Consider the following 22,042-nt stretch of genomic DNA (forward strand, 5'->3'; position numbering starts at 1 on the left):
TCATCCAGCGCATAACAGAACAGAACTCCTGTCAGAACATTGCTCTTCTCCATGTCCATCGCCCTCCAGCTTCACTTTTCAAGAAATCTCTTTTTAAAATCTCATCCCCCTAAGTTTTCCTTTCTGCTCATTACTCATTTCCTACAAACACACACAAAGTAAGAAGCCTCCTTCCCGCACAGCTTTCTCCCCCCTGATTCTGCTTTTCCCATCCTACATACAGACCTTTAATTCCATGTGACACTGAAACCACATGCTTCCAAAGACACAAAGTTCACCACGTGCAAACAGCTGTAGTTTAAAAAGCCCGAGCCAGCACTTCCATCTATCTACCTACAGACATAACCTTCATTTGTGATGGCTCGTATCAGCCAACAGCCCCCATGCTGCAGTGCAGAGAAGCACAGCCCGGCCGTGTGTGCAGAACTGCACTTCCAGATCGTCTGCCATGGGGTAACTGCCTCAACAGTGGCACCAAAACAGAAAAAAGGACCAAACAGAACTAAAAATACGGCTGAACTCAGATGACCCTCTGCACTTCGGTAAAGCTCCAGTGAACTATGCTCCCGAAGCCTTGCTTGGGAGCAGCGCTGATAAAAAGGTAACAGCTTTTGTTTACCAACTGGAAACACACACAAACTTTCAGCCCAGGGAAAAGTAGTGACAGTGTGGGAATGCGGCTCACTGGCAGGGCACCAGCTTTCTGCCTGTGACAAGGGCAGGTTACCAGGTCAGAAATGCTACTGCTATCCCATCTACGGCACTGCCTTCAGCCCACTCAACACTTCTCCACTCCCTGGGCCTCTGGCTCTGGGGACACGCCTTCTCCCTGTGCTGCCTCCCATGGGCCTCAGAGGGAAGCTGGGCTTCTTCCCCCCACGCACACACCTCTGACAAAGCTCACTCCAAGGCAGCGTTCTCCTGCCCTGCCCGTGACAGACCACCACCAAGCCCAGAGAAGCATCCAAACCCCTCACAACTCTGTTAGTAATGAGTAGATGTGTGTGCTTTGGGAGAGCAGCACGCTCCCAGTCCCAGGCACCCAGCAGCACCCACCATGCAGGGACGGCCCCTTTGGAGCAGCCATAACGCCTGCACCCAAACTGAGCAGCTCCCCCAGCAGCGCCTTCGCTCACCAAACACCGCTGACGGCTCCACACTGCTTTCCCTACGAAAGCCCACGCTGGGATTCCAGCAGCACGCCGGGAGCACAGCACAGCCCTCCAGCACAGCCTCACTCCTTCCCAGCTCTCACCTGACCCAAACACTGTGAAGCGCCAGCAGCCCCGTGACTTCAGCAGTGTTATTTGTGGTCAGGCCTGGCCGGAAGCTCACCAAAACAATGGATCTGAACAGATCACAGCAAGGCTCTGCTTTGCCACCTCAAAACTGAAAGTGAGAGCAATGGAACTCTTCAACGCAGGGAACACGCTGAGCACACACATCCCACGGCTCCACGGCTCCCATGGAAGTCGCTCCACAGCAGCAGCCATGCACACTGCGGCCCAAACCGGGCTCACCCACCGACCCCCCAGCTATGGAGCAGCGAGGGCTGACAGAGCAGAGCCCCACAGTGCTGCTGACCCCACGGGCTTCTCCCAGAGCCCCTCATGCCCCCACAAAGAGGCCTCAGCCTCTTTATGGCAAGTTAGAACATGGCTTCTCCCCCACCAATACCATGGGTGTTGGGGAACCCCACGGCACAGACCCAAGCGGGCAGCAGGGCCGTGCCCCCACCACAACAAAACAGAGCACCGCAGCACTCACCTGAAGCGCAGCCTTCAATTAAAAGTTCACCGGGGGGTGCGGGGTGGGGAGGAACAAAACACACACACAGCCAGGGCCCCCCACACACACACAGCCCCAACCCCGGGGGGCGGCCCGTCACCCCCCAGCAGGTGCACCCCCTCCCCCAACACACACACCCGGCAGCCCCCAGCGCCGAGCCCCCACCCCGCAGCCCCCCGTGCCCGCTCCCCGCCCCCCACCCGCCCAGCGGAGGGCAGCGCCGGTCTCCCCCCCAAACCCCGATCCGCCCGGGGCAAAGGATACTGCTGGGGCGCCGCGGGCGGCAGGGCCCTGATGGCGGGGTGAGGCGCGGGCGCCGCCGCTGGGTGAGGGGGAGCCGGGGGGGGAGGCGGCCCCGCCGCCGCCGCCGTCGCCCCGCTCCCGGGGCCGGGCCCTGCCGCCGCCGCCGCCGCCGCCGCGCCGGGTTTCAAAGCCGCCTTCTGCGGTAAACTCATCGCCGAGCGGAGCCACCACTCCCCGGCGGGGAGCGGGGCCGGGGCCGGGGGGGAGCCGGGCCGCGGGAGCGGGCAGCGGGCCGGGGGCCGGGGCGGCGGCCGGGGCAGCGCGGCGGGCCGGCACCGGCGCCGGTCTCCGTGACAACGCGGCTCCCGAGGGCTCGGCGCGGGGAGGGGACGGCGCGGGGCCGGCGGGGAGGGGGGAGGGGGGGCGGCTCAGGCCGCGATGCTCATGGGCCGCCGGCGGCGGGGGGTCTCGGTGCCCTTCCCCGGGGGCGGCGGCGCCCTTCGCGGCGGCGGCTCTCGGGCGATGCCGGCGGATTTTCCTCACTGAAGTAGCGGAGCATCAAACATGGCGCTGCGGCCGCCTCCAGCAGTCCGGCAGGACGGACGCTCGGGCGCCTTCGGGCCGCTCCGGAGCCGCTCGGCCCGCCGGCGCTCGGCAACCTTCGGCTCTTTCCGGAACCGCTCGCCGGCGAGGAGCTCTCGGTAAACCTCGGCTCCTTCCGGAGGCCTTCGCGGGCGCACGCGCCCCGCTCCCCTTCCCCGCCCCCCCCCGCTCGGTCCGGCGCCTCCCGTGACCCCCGCTCTCGGGAAACTTCGGCTCGCTCCGGAGGCCGGGGACATGAGGGAGTTCGGGAAGCTTCGGAAGGGCTCGGAAGAGATATTCCCGCCCCGTGGGGCGGTGCTCGGGGCTCTTCGGAGCCTCTCGGGGAAGGGCTCGGCGGCGGCTTCGGGCGCCTTCGGCTCGGCGGCCGAGTGGCTGCGGAAAGACTTCGGCACCGCCCGGCTGTGCGGGGTGCGGCGCGGTGCGGTGCGGTGCGGTGCGTGGGGCCGCGGTGATCCTGCGCTCCTCCGCGCCGCCGCCATCGCCGCGCTGCCCCGTAAAGATTGGGCTGCGGTCGTTTGGAGGCACAGCTGCGTGGTCTGTGGGATTTGGTGCTCATTGACTGCCTTCCGAGCGTGGCACTGCCCCTGGAGCAGCCCTTCGTGCGGGAGGAAATTAGCACTGAGTGCAAGTTGACATCTATGGCTCCCCGTGCTCTACAGAAATAGCTGCCTGTAAACACAGCTGTGAAAGAGCTCAAGCATCTTTAGATGCATCGCAGCTTTTTGCCTGTTTAGAAGGGGGAGAGGGGGGGGAAGAAAACAAAAATCACAAGAAACCAGTGGGAGCGTTTTCACCAGTTTGTGTCCCAAAGCCTCTGGCTCTGCCTTGGAGCTCCACACAGCTGATGCCTCCCAGGCACCGTTGCTTCACCACTGCTGTTAGTTGTTTTTTCTCCTCCCAGGACAAAGTAGACAACCCGAGTCTCTCCCACACGACACCACACGGCATTTGGCCAACAAAACCCACAGGTTTGGCGAGCCTGAACGAGTGCCGGCTGGATCCTTGCCCTTCCTCTGCCTCCATTGAACTTTTCCTCCCATCCGTTCTGCTGCTGAATGAGCACCTGGGCATTGACAATGGTTTTTCAGCCCCACCGGCGCTTTCGTGCTTCTTCACCAACATCAGCAAGCCAGAGGTGCTCACAACAAAGAGTGCCAGAGCTGCTGATGGGTTTAGGAAAAGGAACAGGTTGCCCAAGGAGGCTGTGGAGCCCCATCCCTGCAGGCATTCAAGGCCAGGCTGGATGTGGCTTTGGGCAGCCTGGTCTGCTGGTTGGCAGCCCTGCACATAGCAGGGGGATTGAAACCAGATGATCATTGTGGTCCTTTTCACCCAGGCCATTCTATGATTCAGAAGGCTTAGTGGCTTGGGGAACCAATGGAAATTGGGGTATTAGTGGAAAAGGGCTGTTTTCCTGCCAGGCCATACACTGGTTCCCCCTCCTACCTGGGCTCAGCCCCACAGGACATGGCTGATGCAAAACAACCAGGTTTTACCACCCAGGATCAGGCAGGCCCACGGCAGGCAGTGGCAGTGAGCAGCTGAGTCACCCCAGGATGGTGCCAGCCCCAAGGTGGGCAAACAGCAGCAGCAGGCTGGGGAGTCCCGTGCAAGCTACTGCTTGTCCTCCAAACCCCTCCTGTGCTGGGCTGTCCACCCCATGCAAACTGAGACAGCAGACACAAGCAGGCTGTGTGCGGAGCAAAGCTCGCTCTAGAGAAGTGCAGAAGTACTGTGGAACTTGCTGCATTTTGCCACATTTTAAGCAGGCAGCAGCTGGAGCCACAACCAGGCCCAAAGCTTTTCTGCTCCATCCTGCTGGGCGCAGCACACGGCATTGCCTCGGCTCCACCGCCCTCTGCGGGTTCGTGCCACCATTTCCAGCAGAGCTCAGCTGGTCTCCAGCTCTGCAGGAAAACAAGGAGGGCCTGTGAGCCAACAGCGTGCTCTGCCCTTATGTTCCTGTCCAGCACAGGAGGGGGGACACACAGAAAAAACAGAGAGGATGGGGAGAAAAACGCAGGTGGGGTGCGAGATGCTCCCTGCTACCAGAAAGTAATAATAAATAAATATAAAAGTCACGAGCACCTGCAGACCCAGTAAAAAGTATTTATTTCAGTTATGATAAGCTCCACATGTAGGGTGAAAAAATAGATACAAAAAAAAAAATTCCCCCCATGTCCCTTTTACATATAAATATTAAAAATCCCTCTACATCTTTGCTTTCTGTCTAGAGGTGCTGCAAGACAACATGTGGCACCTGAGCTACTGTCAGTGGTTTCTTTTCTAAACTGCAAAGAAGAGTATTAAAAAGCCCCAGAGGACCCTGCGCCCACCCTGCCAGCTTTGCACCGGCCCCAGCCATGCTGGGATGAATCAGGGGCGTGCAGGGCTCACAGCTCCCTGGCACGGGGGCACAGCAGCAAGCAAAATGGCAGCGAGGACTGCCTGCACTTGTCTGGAGCAATACCGGGCCGGGAGGCTGCGGCCAACCTCCCGTTACGGGGATGGGAGGGATGCAGGGGCACCCCTGCAGCTGCTCTCGCCATGCTGCTTCCTGGGCTCCCTGTCCTGCAGGGACAGGCGCTCTGCGAACCTGGGACAGAACCCGGGCCAGGCAGAAGTGGTGCCCAGCAGCTTCACCACCACAACTCCCACCTCGCTTACATCTTTGGCACATCAACTTTTCCCTTTGCACTCAGAAATTAAAGCTAACCTCAGGAGCTGCAGCATCCCAACAGAGCCCTCCTGTGATCCAGCCTCTGACAGGGCTCCGCCGACCCCATCCCTGGGCCCTGTCCCCACTGTCCCCATCAGCATCCTCCAAGGACGGTCCCTCCTGGAGATCCATAGGCTGTGGGGCCAGCTGGCCGCAACCCACCTGGACTCCCCAGCTGGGAACTATCACCACAGGGCGCTGTGTCTACAGCTGCACTGAGTATAAAAAAATAATAAATATACTAATTCTTTGCTTTAAAAAAAAAAAAAAAAAAAAAAAAAGGCTTTAAAATGTATTTTCCCTGAACTTTTCCAGTGTATTCCAAAATGCATGAAAAAAATATATATATTTCCCCTCCACCCTCCCCTGCCCTGAAATACGTCTCAAAATATTTACCATCCTCGTGTGCGCATCTTTGGAAAGAGGAGGTTGTGCCGGCTGTATTTAGACACACAGCCCAGCCTGCCAGCGCCACGGCATTCCCTTGATGCCTTGGAGGAGGACGGTGCCGGGCTCAGGGTTTGGGCTCCTGTTAGGGCCAGGCTTAGCACTGCGTGTGTAAATACGGGGCAGCGCCCCGGCACGTGGGACAGAAACCTCCCCACATCGAAGTCATTTCACAAACAAGCGAGGGGAAGAGAAGTTTTCACAGTGGATCCATCAGACCTCGGCTGACACCGGGGACGCTGCTCCAGTGAGAGCCGGGCAGCTCGCTGCGCTAAGTGGTCTGAGCCTCTCAAAGGGATGGGGAAATTCGGCCGCCGGCACAGGACGACGCGGCCGGATCCCGACGCCCGCCCATCACCAGACCTCACACTTTTTGGGGGGGTTCATGGGGGAGCCCAGGGGGCAGCTGAAATGCTCTGCAAACTCCCAGGAGTTGGAGACAGTGCCGATGACGCGGAAGCGCGAGGGGCTGTGCGGGTCGGTGATGAGCCCTTCGTGGGAGCTCTCCGGCGTGCGAACCGAGCACCACACCTGTGAGAAAGGGCAAGAGGCCGAGTGCTGATGTCTGCAGCTGCGGGACCCCACTCTTGCCAAGCCTGACTTGCTCTTCAACCAGCACCTCCCTGATCTCCTTCTCTGGGCTGTCTCTGGAGACCTCAGCTTTGCTTTCATGCTCTCCCAAAACCATCTGGGCGCATGCTTCCATGGATAGAAGGAAAACCACGGATGGGTGGAACCCCAAAAACCCGTGCATCCATCCTCACTGCCTACCTGCGCGAAGCCGACGAAGAAGAGCTGGTGGTTGGTGAGGCCGAGGGTCGGGAGAGTCTCCTCCTCCCCATTCTTTTTCAGCCAGTTTTGATACGCCTGGAGGTTGAGGAGCATGATGGGCTCAGGGGACAGCACAGAGCCAACCGCAGTGTGCCACCCAGCCGTAGCCCCACAGCCCTACCCGGTAGGCAGCCTTGAGCCCCCCATTATCAGCGATGTTCTCCCCAAGGGTGTGCTTGCCATTGACAGCCTCCCCATTGATGGTGTAGTTGCTGTACTGCTCCACCATGCATGCTGTCTGCCGCTTGAAGGCCTCTACTGAGGAGTTCTTCCACCAGGGACGCAGGTTGCCGTCCTTGTCGTATTCCCGACCTGACAAAAACATATCGGGTCACTTGTCACCCCGCTGGCCGCCCTGTCAGCATTCTGCCACCCAGCCCTGGCCATACCTTGGTCATCAAAGGCGTGTGTCAGCTCATGGCCCACCACCACACCAATCCCACCAAAGTTCAGCGACCTGTGGGACAGCAACATGGAGGTTTAGAGAGCAGCCACTGCTCCCCCAGCCATGCAATTCAGCATTGACTTTTGGCAAAGGAGGAAATCTGGGAATGCTGCCCTCCCCTGCTTTCCCCAGGAACTCACTTGGGAGAGGCGCGGGTGTAAAAAGGGGCCTGGAGGATGCCGGCAGGGAAGACGATCTCATTCTTGGTAGGAGAGTAGTACGCGTTGACTGTTGGAGGCGTCATGCTCCACCTGCAGGGACAAGGATGTGGCAGCACAAAGCATTGCTGCGCTTTGCTCCAGCTGCACACGTTTATCACAGCACAGAGATGTCAGCCCAGCTTTAATTTCCCAGAGCCAGCACAGCCAGCAGAAGCATTTTCAGGAAAACCAAATTCCAGTGCTCCAGCGGGCAGGGAGGTACTGTGATTCTCCCACTGACTGCAACAGAGGAGCAGAGCACGGCCATACCAAGCAGGGAAGAGGACTTACTGGTCCCGGTTTGGTGGTTTCCGGAGCTGGTCAGCCGTGACCCTGGCCGAGAAGTTGTAGAACTGCATGACATTCTCAAAGTAAAGGTCGGACACGGCATCGTACTGCAGAAGAGCAAGGTGTGAGCAGCACGCAGTGAGCGCCCGGCCCCACTCCTCCCCGCGTGGTCACATCTGAGCCTCTGGAGCTGGCTGAATTACAGCTGCTCTCATTTCTCCTCCTCTCCAACATCTGCAGAGCCCCAGGAGGGTCATGAATCACCATTACGGAAACCGGCTCCTCAGTGTCCGGGCAGGGATCCCAAGAGCCCCAGCCAAGAAGGTCCAAGGACACAGCGAGACCCTTCTCAGGGGATGTGGGCTCAAGGCTGCCCTGGGGCCTGGCCATGGGCATGCACACCCTGCACATCCTGGCACAGGAGACCCAAGGGACATCATCTATCTGAGCAACTCACATCGTTAAAGACTTTGTCCAGCTCCTTGGGGTCCAGGATGAACTTCGGGTAGCCGATCATGTTGTAGATGGCATCCGCCTGAGGTGACAAGGACGGAGGTGCTTTTGGTGCCAGGGTGGGAGGACAGGATGGCCTCCCCGCTGCTGCCACCGGCGCCTCACCTTCTCTTTGGCCGACTTCCTCGTCTCCTCGTCCATCCACTGCAGGGTCTCCAGGCTTTCCTCGAAGGCTGTTTTAATCTCTGCAATCATTTCCTCTGCCTAGACAAAAGAAAGCAGAGTGTTTTGGCCTGGAGAGCTGACTTCCCATTCAAACAAGTCCAAGGACTGACACAGAACCCTTCGCATAGAGGGGAGGAAGGCTGGGATAACCCAGCTTTCCCAGCACCAGGGCTCCATGCTGCCTGTGGCACGCACCACCTGCTTGCTGTCCTCGGCGAAGGTAGCCTTGACAAACATGGCCCCCAAGGCAAAGCCCAGGTTGTTGTCTGTGTCGCTGATGCAGAACTTCCAGCGCGGCAGGCAGGTCTGCAAGGGTGACAGGGAGCCATGAGTGGAGGCACAGCATGGCCACAGCCCCCCAGCCTTCACACCATGACATCAGCTCTGCACCCATCACCTATCAGAGCTGTGACCCCAGAACCCACCCCACGTCCATGCTTGGATGCAATGAGAGGGGAACTTTGCTAAAACGTGCCGTCACTGTTTTGTAGGAGCGCAATTACTTGGAGGCATTGGTACTCACCTTCTTCGTCCCATACATCACTTCCATGAACTTCTCCTCAGCATCCTGGAAGCGCTGGTCAAGGAAGGGGCTGGTTTTACGCACCAGGTTCCAGATCATGTAGTTGTTGAGGAGGCTGTGGCAAGAGGCAGTGAGCGGGGAGCAGGACGAACCCCAAGCACCCCTCCATGTGGGGGGGGGCTCTCACCATTTATCAGTGGCCAGGATGAGATCGGAGACCTGCTCCAGGTACTCCTTGGCATAGACCACGACGGGCTCTGACTCATTGAGTTCCACAGGATAGAAGACCGTGGAGAGGAATGGCATCCAGTCCACAGCCGGTGCCAGATCCTGCAAAAGCCATGCTGCTGCTACGGACTTACGAGCTATCAGCAATGGTAGCCTCTTCCCAAGCTGGTGGCTGTTACATCAGCTCTGTTTGATGGATTTGGCTGATTTTGAAGAAACCGTTTCCCATAGCAGCAGCATCCTCCGAAGGTCGGAGGGGACTAAACAATTTCCTCCCACAAAGGAAAAGAAAGCCAGGCGGGTGTGAAAATGCTGACAGCGGAGTGGGGGGAAGGCACATGATGGCCCTTTGGGGACGAGGGGAGGTGGTTGGGCTGACGTCTGCAGGGCAGTGCAGCCAGGAGGGCGTTTGCGCCTCAGTGGGATGGCTGCCAGTCCCATCAGCACTCTGGGGTCTGGGAGGAGTGGGCTGAGGTGGGAGAACAGGCCAAGCTATTGCACAAGTGCTTCCCAGTTTGGGCTGGTGTTGGCCTTCCCTGGAGGAGCTGTGTCAGCCCTCCACCAGCCCTGCTCCAAGCTGCAGCGACACGTCAGCCCCACCATGCTCCTACCTTCAGTTCTCCAGCTGTCATCTTGTGGTAGATGACCTCCTCATCCCGATGTTTCTCCTGTGGGATGGTGATGTTGGCCAGCGCTGTCTCAAACTCCAAGATCTGCTGCATTTGTTGCCGTGTTGACTCTTCATCGGTGCCGCCCAGAAACATGCCCAGCTGCACCATGTAGTTCAGGTACCCAGCCAGCACCTGTGAGGGGACGATGCGTCACCCAAAGCTACATGTGGCCAGAGCACCCAACAACCCCAACCCTCCCAACCCTTCCAGCCCTTCCAATCCTCCCAATCTTCCCAACCCTCCCAACCCTTCCAGATCTTCCAACCGTTCCAGACATCCCAGCTCTCCCAACCCTTCCAACCAACCTAACTCTTCCAGTCATTCCTATTCTTCCTACCCCACTATCACCCTGACCTTCTCATTCTCTGTCTTGTTCAGGTAGTAGTCCCGTGACGGCAGCCCCAGCCCCGACTGGTCCACCTGGATGACGTTGCTGTTGGAGTTCTTGGAGTCAGCGCTGACGTAGACGGAGAAGAAGGGTGAGATGCGGTAATGCGCCGTCACCTCCCGCAGCGTCGCGTTGAAGTTGTCCCCCCCGGCCCAGGGCCCGGTGATGTTCCATCCTCCCAGCTAGGGAGAGACGCTCAGTGAGGCACAGCAGTACGGGGATGTGTGACCAGGACCTGGTGGATGGCAGGGCAGCTCCTGGTGCCCGCGCCGCAGGGAGGGACGCACCTTGGCGATGAGCTCCATCAGCGGGGCGGCGCGCAGCTCCTCGATCTTGCTCTCGTTCATGCAGGCCTGGTAGTAGCGCTGCGCCTTGCGCTCCGCCTCGCTCGACACGTTGGCCGTGGTGTTCTCTGCAGGATGCACCCAGGACAGCTTGTGGGGGCACGTGGCATCGGGGGGGGCTGCAGAGCCCCTAACCCTCCGCCAAATGCTCAGTTTGGACAACGGCTCCAAAAGGACACTACGGATCACTCCGTGTGCCCCTGGCACGTCCCACGGCCCCAGCCCAGCCCCTGCCCCCTCTCCAGCAGCTCCAGTTCTTTGTAAGAGAGAGATAATGAAAGAAAAACAACAAGTATTTTTCCAGCACTCCGCCGTTCCCAGCATCCCAGCCCCCCGCGCTGCCCTTGCCCCTGTGCTGGCAGTCCCAGCTTGCTCCCCGGGCTGCGTTATTTATTTCTACAAGAAAGAACAATAAACCCATTTTTCTCCTCCGCCTCCAAAGCTATCTTTTATTTTCTTTCCCTAAAACCCTGCTTCCTTGGGGTTTTTCCTCTCCTCACAACACAGCCTGCACCTCTGGCTCCCCAGATGTGTGGGTTTTTGTGCCTGGTCCCTTGGCTCCGAGGAATGCGAGGAAATGCCGAGCGCAGCTGCTGGCCGGGGGCCCACTGCCTTCAGATTGCTGCAGGAAGAGCTGGGACAGAGCCGTCCCCAGAAGGCAGCTCTGCTCACAGATAACCACCCCAGCGCCTGGCGCGGAGGAAAGTGCTGATAAGGGGCACTTGTTTGCTCAGAGCTTGAACAAACCGTCCCCTGGATAAGGCACTGCACTGCAGTGTTTGCATGCAGAGGCAGCGCCCAGGGCCCGTCCCCAGAACAGCCGCACTGGGAGCAGCCCCACTGCAAAGAGCTGCCAAAGACAGCCCCATGCTCACCCAGCAGGTGCTTCATGACAGCCTGGTTGTGCTCCCAGAGGTTGTTGAAGGTGCCCCAGCGTGAGTGGCCATCAGGGAGGGGGTTGGCTTTGACCCAACCGCCGCAGGCATAGCTGAAGAAGTCCTCGCAGGGGTTCACCGTGCGGTCCAGGGAGCTGAGGATGGAGCTGGTGACAGAGATGCAGGCCTCTGACAAGCACACGGCGGACGGCCCTGGGGGGCACAACTAGCTCAGCACAAGGAACCCCTGGCTGCACCAGAGGGCACCCGCTGCTCACCCAGCATCCTATCAGTTCTGTCCATGATGTGGGGAAGCATCCCCATGCACGAGCATCCCACCCAAGCAAGGCATGTGGGCAGGAACCCCATCCTGAACCTGAGCATTCCACCCCAGATGATGGACAGAGAGAGCGTCCCGTCCCATACCCAAGCAGCCTGCCTGCTCTCAATCCCACCCCAGAGCAAGGGATGCAGCCAGAAATGTGCCCAAGCATCCTGCCCAGTGGGGCTGGGGCTAGGGATGCAGGCGAGCACCCCGCCAAATGCCCAAGCACCTCGCCCTGGGGTGCTGGACCTGAGCACCTTATCTTGTACCCAATTATCCTATCTGCTGCTCCACCATCACTCTCTGGGGTGAAAGATCCTGTCCCATCAGAGAACCCTGCCCTGGGGTAAGGGATGCAGATGAGCATCCCATATTGTGCCCGAGCATCTCATTGAGCTGCAAGTTCCCTGCCTGGTACGCAGGAATCTCACTCCAAGACAAGCACTCCAACCCCCTCTTGCCCCCAGAATCCCCCTTTTGCCCCCTAGCACCCCTCCCAAGGGTTCAGGTTGCAGCACAGGACTCACGGGCTCGGTACTGCAGGATGAGCCCCAGCAGACACGCTCCCAGCACAGCTGCCAGGACAGCCACCACAGCCACCAGCTGCTTCTCGGGGCGTGTGCGCTGGGCCCAGCACCCTGTGCTGCTCCTGGAGAAATTCACCTGCGGGAAAAGCAGCGCCGTTTCCCCGTCGGCACCACGTGGGGAAAACCCCACGGGCGCATCCGCCATCCTCCCCTTAACAAACCCCGCAGCACCGAGCAGCCCCCAGACAGGGAGTGGGCGCGTTCCAGCCTGGGAAAAGCCGCAGCTGCCTTCCAGAAAGCCGCCAGGAAGGGCGGCACAATGGCAGGAAAGGGAGCGGGGAGAGCGCGGCCACGGCCATGGGATCACCTGCTGCCCTGTGCCACCCCACGGCCACGGCCAGCCCGGCAGTCCCGGTGCTGGGCGGAATGGGATCCTCCCGTTGTGCCCAACAACATCCCCAGGAAGCACGGCCGATGTGACGGTGTGGGGAATCGTGGGGACGAAAACACTGATTTTGGGGTTGGAAACATTGCTGTGGGCTGAGGTGGAAAGCACCGTGCCAGGAGCACAGTTCTGACCCTGAACCTTTCCCTGTGAGAGCCCTTCTCCTGCTGCCAACTGCCCTCATTAAGCTGCTTTCCCACTGCTCGAGGAGGAATTAGCCTAAAATCCCCTTTGTGCGGGGACAAAGTTCCCTCCCGCGGTAATTGCCCACCCTGCTGGGCCAGGATGGGTCCACGGCACCACGGGAATGGCTGAGGTGGACCTGACCCCGTGGGATGGATATCTCACGGGATGGGCATCCCACATGACGGACGATGTCCCAAGGGATGGTTACCCCGTGATGGATGGATGCCCCATGGGATGGATGCCCTACAGGATGGCTCCCCCAGGGAATGGATGTCCCAAGCGATGCCCCACAAGCCCAGAGGCGCAGCCTCACTGGTGCCAGCGGGGACGGGAGCAAAGGGCGGAGAGTGAAGCGAGGCGGCACCGGACTTCGTCCTGCAGGGGGGGGTCTCACCCAGCCCGGGGAACGCGGCCTCCCGCTGCCGGGACCCCAATCTTCCCCTTTTCCCCAAAACCGGTCCTTACCTGGAACCCGTTGGGGTACCCATCGCCTTCGCTGATGGAATCCAGGGGGTCTTCGTCGTCCAGCGTAGCCCGCTTGTAGGTGGACATCTGCGGGGCGGTGGAAGCGCGGCGTTGAGCGGCGGAGAGCAGCGCTCGGCCCCGGGACCCCCTCGGGTCGCGGAGCCCCGCACAGCTCCGGGGCAGCGCCGCACCGCTCCCGCGGGGCCGCTCCGCGCAACCGCCGCTGCGCCCCGCACGGCGCTTCTCCCCCCGCCCCGCACGGCGCAGAGCCCACGCGGGGCTCGGTAGCAGAGCCCGCTCCCCCCCCCCCCCGCTTCGCACCGCCGCCCCCACCCCGCGCGTGAATCCGGACCCGGGGATGGGGAGCAGCTGCGGGCAGCCCCTCACCGCGCCCTCGGGGTGAGACCGCCGCCATTTCGCCGCCATCGCGGCGCCGCCCGCCCCAGTCCCCCCCCTCCACCCCCCGGTACCCGCACGGCCGGGGACCCCCCCGCACCCACGGGTGCTCCCCGTTCATCGGGATGCCCGGAAGGTCGGAGGGAAGGGAGGGAGGAGGGGGTAATTAGCGCTGATGAAGGGAAGTGCGGAGCGGGGGGGGCGGGGGGGGGTACGCGCTCACCATGGCTGCGTGCGGCGGTGCGGGGCGGCCCCGGGCGGCGCGGGGCGGGGGTGCACCTGGGGCGGCCGCGGAGATGGCCCGGCCCCGCGCTGCCCCGCACCGCCCCCACCGCCCCGCACCGCCCTGCAGTGGGGGGGTGGGGGAGGCTGGGAGGATGAGGACGGGGTTCGAGTTCGGAAGTGCGGCGCTGTGAGTGTGCAACGCTGAACGCACGCTGCAGTGCTGTGAGCACGTGGCCGTGCAGCTGTGCAGGGGAGGGGGGCACGCGTCGGTGCACAAACGTCCCGCCGTTGCACGAGGGGGAAGCGAGCTGCCAGGGTTCAAACCCGCCGCGGTGCACGCACGCAAGCACGAGCAAGGATGCCAGGGTGCGATTTCGCGTGCACGCACGTGTGCGACCTCCGGGGCTGCACTCCCCGTGGGGTTGGGGCTTCCTGCAGCCGTCGGAGCGCATTTTTGGGCTGAGGCCGCCCCCTCCTGGGGAGCACCGAGCGCCCCACGGCTCTACGCGGCGCCCCCGTCCTAACCACGCCGACCCCATCGCCCCAAGCCCACCACCCGACCACATCGCTCCAACACCACCGCTGGACCCCCGACCCCGTCTCTCCGACCCCACCGCCCCGACCGCACCATCACCACCCCACGTGGTCCACGTGGGTTCACCCGGGGACTGCCGTAAAGGGGCTGTAAGGGAGCGGGGCCGAGCACAACCGCAAAGCAGACCCCAGGGACTCCACACCCCCAACCCAGCCGGTCCCGCCGAGCCTCCCCAGTGCTCCCAGTCCTCCCAGTAAGACCCGGCAGAGGGCACCAGTAAGCCCAGTTTGCTGCCTCCCACCCCCCCGTGCCGGCAGCGGGTGGAGGAAGGGGAGGAGGAGGAGGAGGCGAGGGCCGGAGCCGGGCCGGGGGGATTTAAGGCCGCTGCCCCCCCCCGCCTCCTCCGCTCCGCGCCCGGAGGGACCCGCGACTGCGCCCAACTTTGTGCGGGGCCGCCCTGTGTGGGTAAGGGACCCCGCACAGGGACTCCTAAGGGTGGGGGGGGCGCGTGGGGACACGGCTGTGCCAGGGGATATCGATGTGCGGTGGGAACAAGGGGATATGGCGGAGACACGGGGGGACGCCGGACCGGTGATGGGGACTCGGGTGCAGATGTGGGATGGGATCACGGGCAGGCAGCAGGGAGGTGGATGTGCAGTGGGGACACGGGTGTGCAATGGGGACAGAGATGTGCGGTGGGGATAGAGGTGTGCAGTAGGGATGCAGAGGAGACATGGCCGTGGGATAGGGACATGGGCATGAGATGGGGACACAGACACAATGAGGACACAGACACAATGGAGGGACACAGGCATGCCACGGGGCCATGTCTAGGGACACAAACAATCAAAAGGGGACGCAGACACGGTGGGAACAAAGTCATGGTGGGGATACAGGCATGCCTCAGGGACATGGGGACGCACACATGCAATGGGGGACCCAGATGTGCGGCAGGGACCAGGACATGCGGCACCTGAAGGTGCTACAAACACACGCATGCAATGGGACACAGACACAGTGTGATGGGGATGGGGACACAATGTGGGGCACAGCCGTGCAATGGGGACCCCAGCAGGCAATGGGATGCGGGCAGTGGGGCCGTGCCGCCGTTCCCCAGCGCAGTTGGAGGCAGCACAGCGCTGCCCCACAGCCAACAGGGGTCATGGTGTGACCACACGGGGAGGGGACGTCCCCTTCTGTCCTCGCTTGGCCGAGCTCAGGGGCAAAGGTCTGGCTGGGGAAACTGAGGCACAGCGGGTGCTGCCCCGCAGCTTTCTCCTGACCATTCCCCAAGAGGAGCACTGAAGGGGCACAATGAAGGCTTTCCTCCTCGCCCTCCTGGCCCAACTCTGCTCAGCATCGCTGGTTCCTGGTAGGTGGCTCGTTAGGGCTGCACACCAGATGGTTGCCCTTCGGGACCGCGCAGCTCACCAAGCACCCTGCACCCTACAGAGAGGGAGAAGGACCCCGAGTACTGGAGGCAGCAGGCACAGGAGACGCTGCAGGATGCACTGAGGCTGCAGCACCTCAACCAGAACGTGGCCAAGAACCTCATCCTCTTTCTGGGCGACGGTGAGGGGAGATCCTGCCCAGGGCGTATCAAGTGGCTTTGCCCCGCACCGGGTGCTGCAGTGCGTGGGGTGCTGCAGTGCATGGGGTGCTGCACCCCATGCCGTCCTGTCCTGGCGTAGCACTGATGGGTGCCCACCTGCAGGTATGGGTGTCTCCACCGTGACGGCCGCACGCATCCTCAAGGGCCAGCTGCAGCACCGCAAGGGCGAGGAGAGCCTGCTGGAGATGGACAAGTTCCCATATGTCGCCCTGGCCAAGGTGAGCCTGGGGCGGGCGCTGCAAGGTCGCTGGCGGGAGGCATCGAGCGGAGCTGAAATTAGGTCATGGGCGGCGAGCAGCGCTGGCTGGTGTCCTGTACCCAGTGCTGTGCCAGGGCTCACCCACGGGAAGGGGGGGGGAGGAGAGAGCGGGACCCCTCCTCTCCTCCTGGGGCTGTTTGGCTGGAGAAAAGGCTCCTTTTGTTGTGAAGTTGCAAGCCCCCGCCCCTTATTGCAGCCGGTCCCTGCAGGGGATGCTTGTGGGGGTGCAGAGGGCGGGCTTTGCTCTGTTTGCCTAAAAATGGCTTGAAAAAGGACTAAAAGCAGCAAAACGTGGTGAGGGTGTGCAGCACGCACTCATCAAGAGTACACAAAAGATGGATGTTGGGCTGGGGCCACCAAAGGGTGAAGAGTTGGAACCCCAAGAAGACGTAGGGCTGGGATCCCCCATTTGTGCTGGGTTGGGACCACTGATGGATTTAGGGCTGGGGCTCCAGGAGATGATGGCTGGGGCCACCAATGGAATCTAGTAGTTACTGCACTGGGACCACAGATGGGTGCAGAGTTGGGACCTTGAGAAGATGAAGGGCTGAGATCCTTTGTCTGTGTTGGGACCACCAATAGCTGCGCAGCTGGGGCTGCAGGAGATGTTGGGTGATGCCTCCAGGGGATGTTGGGCTGGGAGCTCTCATGGGGGAAGAGCTGGGACCTGATGTGTACAGGGCTGGGACCTCCAAAGGGTGCAGAGTTGCGTCCTCAGAAGGTGCTGAGTGCCAAGCAGTGCGGGAGGGGAGCCCCAGTTTGGGGACGGTGACAATGATGAGGATGGTCAGGATGACAGTAAAGATCTTTTTGTTCCCCCAGACCTACAACACCAACGCGCAGGTGCCCGACAGCGCGGGCACAGCCACCGCCTACCTCTGTGGCGTCAAAGCCAACGAGGGGACGGTGGGCGTCAGCGCCAGTGTCACCCGTGACCGCTGCAACACCACCAAGGGCCAGGAGGTGACCTCCATCCTCCGTTGGGCTAAGGATGAAGGTGAGGAGCCAGGTTTTGGGGGACGCTGGGTTTTTGGGATGTTCCCACCATCGTCCTGTGAATTCGTGGTGCAGGCAAAGCTGTGGGCATTGTCACCACCACGCGGGTGACCCACGCGACGCCCAGTGCTGCCTACGCGCACTCAGCCAACCGTGACTGGTACTCAGATGGAGAGATGCCCCTGGATGCACTGGAGGGGGGCTGCAAAGACATCGCCCGGCAGCTGGTGGAGAACATCCCTGACATAGAGGTGGGGATGGCAGTGGGGACGGCGGGACCAGGAGGGGCTGGGATCACCTTTGGATGGGCTGATACTGGGCTGGTAGCACCAAAGGGTGCAGAGTCAGGATGAAAACGGGCTAAATAAAAGCTAAAAGCAAAACATGGTGATGGGGTGCAGCACACACACATCGAGGGTGCACAGAAGGGAGCAGATGTTGGGTTGGGACCACCAAAGGGAGCAGAGTTGGGACCCCAAGAAGATGTAGGGCTGAGATGCTCAATAGGTATTGGGACTGGGGTCATTGATGGGTGTAGGACTGGGGCTCCAGAAAATGATGGCCAGGATTAGTCATGGGTGAAGAGTCAGGACCTCCAGCAGATGTTGGGTTGGGACTGCTCTCAGGGGAAGAGCTGGGACCTGGCATCTGTAGGGCTGAGACCAGAGAGAGTTCAGAGTTGGGACCCCAAGAAGATGGGGGGGCTGAGATCAATAGGTGCTGGGGCTGGGATCACTTTTGAGTTTAGGACTGGGGCTGCAGAAAGTGATGGCTGGGACTATTCATGGGGGAAGAGCTGGGAGCTGGCATGTGTAGGGCTGAGACCACCAAAGAGTTCAGAGCTGGGACACAAAGATGGTGTAGGACTTGTTGGTGTAGGACTGGTAGGACTGGGATCCTCAATAGATGTTGGGGTTGGAGTCACTGTTGGGTGCAGAGTTGGGATCCCAAGAAGATGTAGGACTGAGATTCTCAGTAGGTGTTGGGATGGGGTCACTGATGGGTTTAGGGCTGGGGCTTCAGGAGACGATGGCTGGGACTACTGATGGGTGAAGAGCTGGGATCGAGTAGTACTGCACTGGGAGCAGCCATGGGTGCGGGGCTGGGGCTCCAGGAGAAGTGCTGAGACCACTCATGGGTGCAGGGCAGCAGTGCCGCAGCAGCTGCCCCGCTCAGAGTGAGGCACAAACCCCTTTCTCACGCTTCCATGCCCAAAAAGCCGCATTGTCCCCTCAGTTCTGCCCCTCGTTGTGGATTTGCAGAAATTCAGCCCTGTAAATAAATATGCTTCTGTACTTCAAAATAGCCCCAAAGCAAAACATCCCAGCCTGTTATTTAGCTGGTTAATAGCCTCTTCTTCTCTGTGTTTTTTTCTTTTTTTCCTTTAATATAATTTTAACTCTGTCCCAGGCTGGAAATAATTATATAGCGGGGAAGAGATTTTTTGTTTTTCCCTTTCTCCCTCTTCTTCCCTTAATAATTTTGGTGGTGTTGTTTTGCTGCTTTATAATTCACCTTCTGAATGGGGAGGGGGGGGGAGTGGGAAATGAAAAAAGAAATAAATCTCAGCCCGGTTATAAATACCGTCGGGCAAACATCGGGTGCTCCAAAGCAAACAGAGGCTGCGGGATGGGGTCTGCTCCAGCGGGGTCACATGGGGACCCTACGGGAGCATCCCTGCCCAGCGTCACTGCTGGAAATGGCTATTTCTGTCCTTGGGGTAATTAACAGGGAGCGATTAACAGGGAGAGAGTTATTTCTAGCCAGAAATTCCTCGGGGTGGTTGCGGCAGGGCTTTCCTGGGCACCACATCCCTTGGAGCATCTTTGGGGGTTGCCTCTCTCCGCTCATCTTAGAGGAGAAAACAATAACCATAATAATAAAACGCATTTCTACGCCCGGGATTTTCCCTGCAGGTGATCCTGGGGGGTGGGCGCAAGTACATGTTCCCCAAGAACACCAGCGATGTGGAGCACCCGCAGGAGGAGCGGCACCGCGGCACCCGCCTGGACGGCAAGGACCTGGTGCAAGCGTGGCACGACGCTAAGCCTGCGGGGAAGGTGTGGGACGGGGCACGGGCGGCCCCGTGTTGGGGGTGGGGGGCTGTCCCCATGGGGAGGTGACCCTGCATGGCCCCGACAGGTCGCCAAGTACGTGTGGCACCGGAGGGAGCTGCTGGCGCTGAACCTCAGCCGTGTTGACTTCCTCCTGGGTGAGTGGCCCCCGGCGCCCTGTGGACGCGTTGACACCCCTAGGGCACGGCGACCCCTCAGATTGGGATTTCTGAGGGACGCGATTTCCACCCTTATAGGGGTGCAATCTTCACCCCGCTGGGGGCACAATCTTTTTTGCTCCAACTCACCCTACATCTATCCCTCACCTTAACCATAACCATAACCCCCCCTAACCCTAACCTCTACTCCTTCTCCTTACCCTAACCATAACCCTAACCCTAAACCTCAAACTCAAAAAATCCAAACTCAAACCCTACTCCTAACCCAAACTCAACCCCAACCCCAATCTCTACCCCTTACCCTAACCATAACCCAACCTCTACCCCAACATCTACCCTTATCCCTAATCCCATCCCTAACCATAACCCTACCTGTGCCTACTCCTCACCCATAACCGTAACACCCACCCCTATCCCAACCCCCACCCTTAACCATAACCATAACCCTAGCCCTAACATTAATCCAAACTCAAACCCTACCCCTAACTCTAACCCAAACCCTACTCCTCAACCTAACTCCTAATCCTAACTCAAATCCTACCCCCTAACACTAACTGTACCCCTAGCAGTAACCTTACCCCCAACCCAAAACCTACCCAACACCAACCCCAATCCCTACCTCTGGCCCTAACCCTAACCCAAACTCAAATTCTACCCTTACCTCTATCCCTAACCCAAACCCAACCTCAACCCTCACCTCTGCCCCTACCCCTCACCCCACCCACTGCCATTCCCCGGATCTGACCTGGTGGGAGGAAGGAAGGGCCGGGAGCATCCCCATCCCTATCTAATCAGCCCAGGAATGGGAAACGGTGCGGGCCGAAGTGCCTGAGCCAGCACAAAAGCGGTGCTGGGCGCCGTGGGGCTGCCCCGCCTCCAGCATCGCTGTCCCCAGGTCTCTTTGAGCCGGGGGATATGGTGTACGAGCTGGACAGGAACAACGAGACCGACCCGTCGCTCAGCGAGATGGTGGCCGTGGCCATAAGGATGCTGCAGAAAAACCCGCGGGGCTTCTTCCTGCTGGTGGAAGGTGGGGGGCTGGGGGGGACATGAGGGGTGCGGAGAGGGATGAGGAAGCGATGGGGTGTAAAAGGAAGGTGGGAAGGAGGAAAGAGACGGGAGGTGCACCGCAAAAGCGGGGTGCAGAGCGGGGGGTAAAGAGAGCGATGGGGGGAAAGGAGGCGTCGGGGCTGCAGGGCTGCGGCGGGGCAGCGCCCTGAGACTCAGCGCTGTGGGGCGGCTGCAGGCGGCCGCATCGACCACGGGCACCACGAGGGGAAGGCCAAGCAGGCGCTGCACGAGGCGGTGGAGCTGGACCGCGCCGTGGGGCTGGCGGGGCGCCTCACCTCCCAGCACGACACGCTCAGCGTCGTCACCGCCGACCACTCGCACGTCTTCACCTTCGGCGGTTACACCCCGCGAGGGAACCCCATTTTCGGTGAGCGCCCCGTCCGTCCCCCCCCTCCCCCCCCATCGCAGGGTGCGGATGTCACCGACACGCGCGTGCCGCCAGGGCTGGCCCCGATGCAGAGCGACGTGGACCGCAAACCCTTCACCTCCATCCTGTACGGCAACGGCCCCGGCTATAAGATCGTGGGGGGCGAACGCGAGAACGTCTCCGCCGTGGATTTCGGTGCGTGCGACGGGGCTGAGACCCACGGCGGCCGCGTGCCAAGGGCCGGGTTCCGATGCTTTTTATCCCCCTCCCCTTCCAGCTCACGCCAACTACCAGGCGCAGGCGGCCGTCCCGCTGCGGCAGGAGACGCACGGCGGTGAGGACGTGGCGGTGTTCGCCCGCGGCCCCATGGCGCATCTCCTGCACGGCGTGCACGAACAGAACTACATCCCTCACGCCATGGCCTACGCCGCCTGCATCGGCACCAACCGCGCGCACTGCAGCTCCGCCGCCCGCCCCGCCGCCACCGCCTCGCTCCTGCCCGTCCTCCTCCTCCTCCTCCTCCTCCTCCTCTGCTAAAGCGAAACGGCTTTGGGGAGGGGGAAGTGAGGGGGGGGAGGGTGATGGAGAGGAGTGGTTTTCTTTTTAGGGGGGGAAGAGCGAAAAGAAAGACCGGGGCGCAGCAAAGCAAAGCAGCGCCGGCGGTTTCGGTGCCGCCGCGGCGAGCTGGGCTGTGCCCCTGTAAATACACCCTTCCTCCCCTGTCATTAGAGTCCTGGGCCCGCTGTGGGATTTGGGCTCGGGGCTGCGGCCAAAACCCTCCTGAAATGTAGACGGGGGAGGGGGGCGGACGAGGGGGGAGGTTTGGTTGAGACCCAACGCCGGTGTCCAACTCATTGCATGTGTGGGCATCCGTAGGGCTTTTGCTCCTTGAGCTCCGGAACGGTTCTGGGGCTCAGCACTGCACGGAGAGGGGAGCGGGGGCGGGGTCGGCCGTTCACCACCTCCTTAGGGGCTGGGAATGGGCAACCGCGGGCCGGGGGGGGGACAAAGGGAGAGGAGATGGGGTGATATGGGGCTGGGGTGCAGCCAGAGAGGGGCTCCAAGCATGCAAAGGGTGCCGTGAGCGTGCAGATGGTGGTGTGCACGTGGGGCTGCATGCATGCAGTGG

General features: G+C 60.8%; 3 protein-coding genes across 3 annotated transcripts in view; 1 reads left to right on the forward strand and 2 right to left on the reverse strand.

Moving 5' to 3' along the window:
* Positions 1–2,243, reverse strand: part of EIF4G3 (eukaryotic translation initiation factor 4 gamma 3) — a gene marked incomplete at both ends in the record, with an annotated part of 92,822 nt that extends 90,579 nt beyond the window's left edge. The window contains one exon of the mRNA XM_079545470.1: positions 2,053–2,243. Coding sequence (XP_079401596.1) covers positions 2,053–2,243 — 191 coding nt within the window. The remainder of the gene's footprint in view (positions 1–2,052) is intronic.
* A 3,911-nt stretch (positions 2,244–6,154) lies between these two features.
* On the reverse strand, positions 6,155–13,841 carry ECE1 (endothelin converting enzyme 1; the record flags this gene model as incomplete). The annotated part of the gene is made up of 18 exons (XM_079545471.1): positions 13,690–13,841; positions 13,220–13,306; positions 12,124–12,259; positions 11,272–11,484; positions 10,340–10,464; positions 10,019–10,234; positions 9,605–9,796; positions 8,953–9,095; positions 8,766–8,880; positions 8,438–8,548; positions 8,183–8,281; positions 8,022–8,099; positions 7,568–7,671; positions 7,217–7,327; positions 7,021–7,088; positions 6,753–6,943; positions 6,572–6,667; positions 6,155–6,331 (listed from the first exon to the last, which is right to left on the reverse strand). The coding sequence occupies exons 2-18, from the start codon at positions 13,304–13,306 to the stop codon at positions 6,155–6,157; spliced, it is 2,262 nt and encodes a 753-aa protein (XP_079401597.1). The 5' UTR covers positions 13,690–13,841.
* A 1,735-nt stretch (positions 13,842–15,576) lies between these two features.
* On the forward strand, positions 15,577–21,450 carry ALPL (alkaline phosphatase, biomineralization associated; the record flags this gene model as incomplete). The annotated part of the gene is made up of 11 exons (XM_079545590.1): positions 15,577–15,747; positions 15,828–15,947; positions 16,090–16,205; positions 17,069–17,243; positions 17,318–17,493; positions 19,159–19,302; positions 19,385–19,454; positions 20,371–20,505; positions 20,722–20,913; positions 20,989–21,108; positions 21,191–21,450. The coding sequence occupies exons 1-11, from the start codon at positions 15,690–15,692 to the stop codon at positions 21,448–21,450; spliced, it is 1,566 nt and encodes a 521-aa protein (XP_079401716.1). The 5' UTR covers positions 15,577–15,689.
* Positions 21,451–22,042: the final 592 nt, after the last annotated feature.

Source organism: Tetrao urogallus, assembly GCF_951394365.1.
Source record: "Tetrao urogallus genome assembly, chromosome: 21".
Lineage (NCBI taxonomy): Eukaryota > Metazoa > Chordata > Aves > Galliformes > Phasianidae > Tetrao > Tetrao urogallus.